General features: G+C 38.2%; 1 protein-coding gene across 1 annotated transcript; it reads left to right on the top strand.

The window, feature by feature from the left end:
• The first annotated feature begins 376 nt into the window (after positions 1-376).
• Positions 377-1,111, top strand: LOC143534756 (uncharacterized). The gene has a single exon (XM_077029172.1). The coding sequence runs from the start codon at positions 383-385 to the stop codon at positions 1,109-1,111; it is 729 nt and encodes a 242-aa protein (XP_076885287.1). The 5' UTR covers positions 377-382.
• Positions 1,112-2,516: the final 1,405 nt, after the last annotated feature.

Below are 2,516 nucleotides of genomic sequence, written 5' to 3'. Positions count from 1 at the left end.
TTCGACTCAAGATTGCCATTGCTAAAACCCAAGGAGGTAAAGTGAATTTTGTTCGTATATAATATTCAACTCACACCCTTCTTCTATCGCGTTCATGTGAACTACCTGCACACACCCATAAAAACCCTAAACCGTCTTTAATCAAGACTCAACTGCAACCCTACACCACCGTCACCAACCACCGCAAACCACCACCACCACCACCACGCAAAAACTTAACATTTACCGGTATGCATCTTCTTTTCTTTTCAAGTTCTTGTTATTATTATTATTATTATTATTATTATTCAAGAAACACCCTTTTCATATAAATAATTGGTTTCTTGATTTCTTGATTTACTCACAGGACAATAATAATAATAATAATAATAATAATAATAAGATGCAGACTAGCCATACTAGTTCAACCTCTGACTCCACAACTAGGGTTCTTGAAACCACACCTTCACCATCATCTCCACCGTCCACAACCACCGGTGGACTTCCGGCATGTGCATCATGCCGCCACCAAAGAAAGAAGTGTACCCAAAAGTGTATCTTGGCACCGTTTTTTCCTGCTGAAAAAACCCGAGAGTTTCAAGCGGTTCATAGGGTTTTTGGAGTTAGTAATGTGACTAAAATGGTTAAGGGGTTAAGCACCGAAGACGCTATAAAGGCGGTGGATTCTCTCGTCTGGGAAGCGAATTGTCGGTTGAGTGATCCGGTGTTGGGTCCGTTAGCCGAGTTCCAAAGGGTTTGTGAAGAACTCAAGTTTTATAAAACTCAACATCAGTTAGCCAATATGCATTATCATCTTAATAATAATAATAGTAATAATAATAATATTCGTCAATTTCCCGTTATGCAAGATATGGTTTTGTACAACAATAAAGGCACGCAACAACGGGTGATAGGATCATGGAATGGTGAGAATAATAATACTGATGGGAATAATAATAATAATGTTACCAATGGTTTTATGTTGGATTACATGCAAAATAGTGGCATGTTCAAGTACTTAGAATCTTTGCAAAATATGGAGAGATCATTAAAGCAGCAAAGAGATCAACAAGAAGAAGGTTCCGCCGTTCATCCGCAACAACAAATGATGAATGACTTCGGTCGGTTTTAATAGCTAGGAAAGGTACTTGATTGGTTTCTTGTTTATCATTTGAAGATTAGGGTTCTAAGTTCTAACCATTTGAAAAGTGAAAACACAACTGTTAGCTATATTTTTTGGTTTGATGATCATGACTTTTTGTTGGGTATAATATCAAGTATGTTGAGCTTAGAAGATGTGTTTTGATTAGTCTTATTAGTTGTAAATCATGTCAATGAATGAATGATTATTAATTGCTTGAGAAGTAATTCACATTGATTAACTTTGACCAATACATCTTGTACATGTATCCTTAACAGTAGGAGCCTAAAGATTATGTTAGGAAGGTGGACCGCATACGCTACAAAGATGCGTAAACGCATCCACGTTCCCTATTTATATAAGTGTTGGGCATCAGTATAGCCCAACTGCTTATAAATGAAATATAAAATCTACGTATTATCTATCAAAACTAAATGAATGTAATCGTTATATATCATCGGCCATTTTCCTTCTCTAATATGGCATTCACCACATAATAAGTAGGCGTAAGCCGTCCCCGATCATTAGACTTGTGCTCGTCCGATGACGCTGAACTGGTGACTAAGCCGAGGAAGCTTCACCGGCATCCTCCACATCAACAATTCAAGCCTCTAGCTGCTCCTCCAGCAAGGTGCCATTAGTATGTATACAGTTACTATTATTACCATCAACCTTATTCATACATCATATGGGGGTCAACTTCCAGACTAAAGTCTTAACCGGGCATCTCAAGAACCGCCATAGATCTCCTCTAAATCGCCCATTGTGTCAACTACACCCCACCAGAGCTCAACGAGCCACCATTCTATTTTGATACAAAATCGCTTCGTAAGCTCCTAAACGGAGAGAGCATTGACTATATTTTCAGTCTAATGATACAAGGCCACTTACCCAAAAGAAATAGGGGGAAAAGTGTTTATTTCACCGGATTTTAACCCGTCAATTGATCACTAAAGAGAAATGACGATGATTAGAATTGAGTACCTTAAGAACGAGGAGCATTCGACGGGTGGCTCGCTAGAAAGAGGCCAGAAGCCGAGCTTTCAAGTTTTACTAGTGCTATCATTGTTGGTGTTTTTGATCACTATCTCGGGATTAAATTTTGTGGCCAGTTCTTTTTATGATATGTATGTAGCTTCTCTTGTTGTGACTTTAAAACGATTCAGTTCATGCGCACAAAGCGCCATCACGTTAAGAGGTTGTAGCTAACCGAAACTTATGAATTCAATGGTTGCTTTGCCATGACAGAGTTAGGACATGGAAGTAATGTATGTGATCAATTTCTTTTTTATAACATTATTGATAGTTAACACCCCCCCCCCTTTTCTGAATCCAGTATAGTCAATTAATAAGCCTGTCATCGAGAATTTCGTCGAAAATGAAGAATTGTTTTCAA

This window comes from Bidens hawaiensis, unplaced genomic scaffold (genome assembly GCF_021521415.1).
Source record: "Bidens hawaiensis isolate Kalapana, Puna unplaced genomic scaffold, B.hawaiensis_p1.1 tig00010302_1, whole genome shotgun sequence".
NCBI classification, from domain to species: domain Eukaryota; kingdom Viridiplantae; phylum Streptophyta; class Magnoliopsida; order Asterales; family Asteraceae; genus Bidens; species Bidens hawaiensis.
The sequence above is the reverse complement of the archived record's forward strand: the minus strand, read 5'-3'. Positions and strand labels throughout refer to the sequence as shown.

Coding starts and splice junctions, on each gene's coding strand:
- LOC143534756 (XM_077029172.1), top strand. CDS start 383: ATGCAGACTAGCCATACTAGTTCAACCTCTGACTCCACAACTAGGGTT.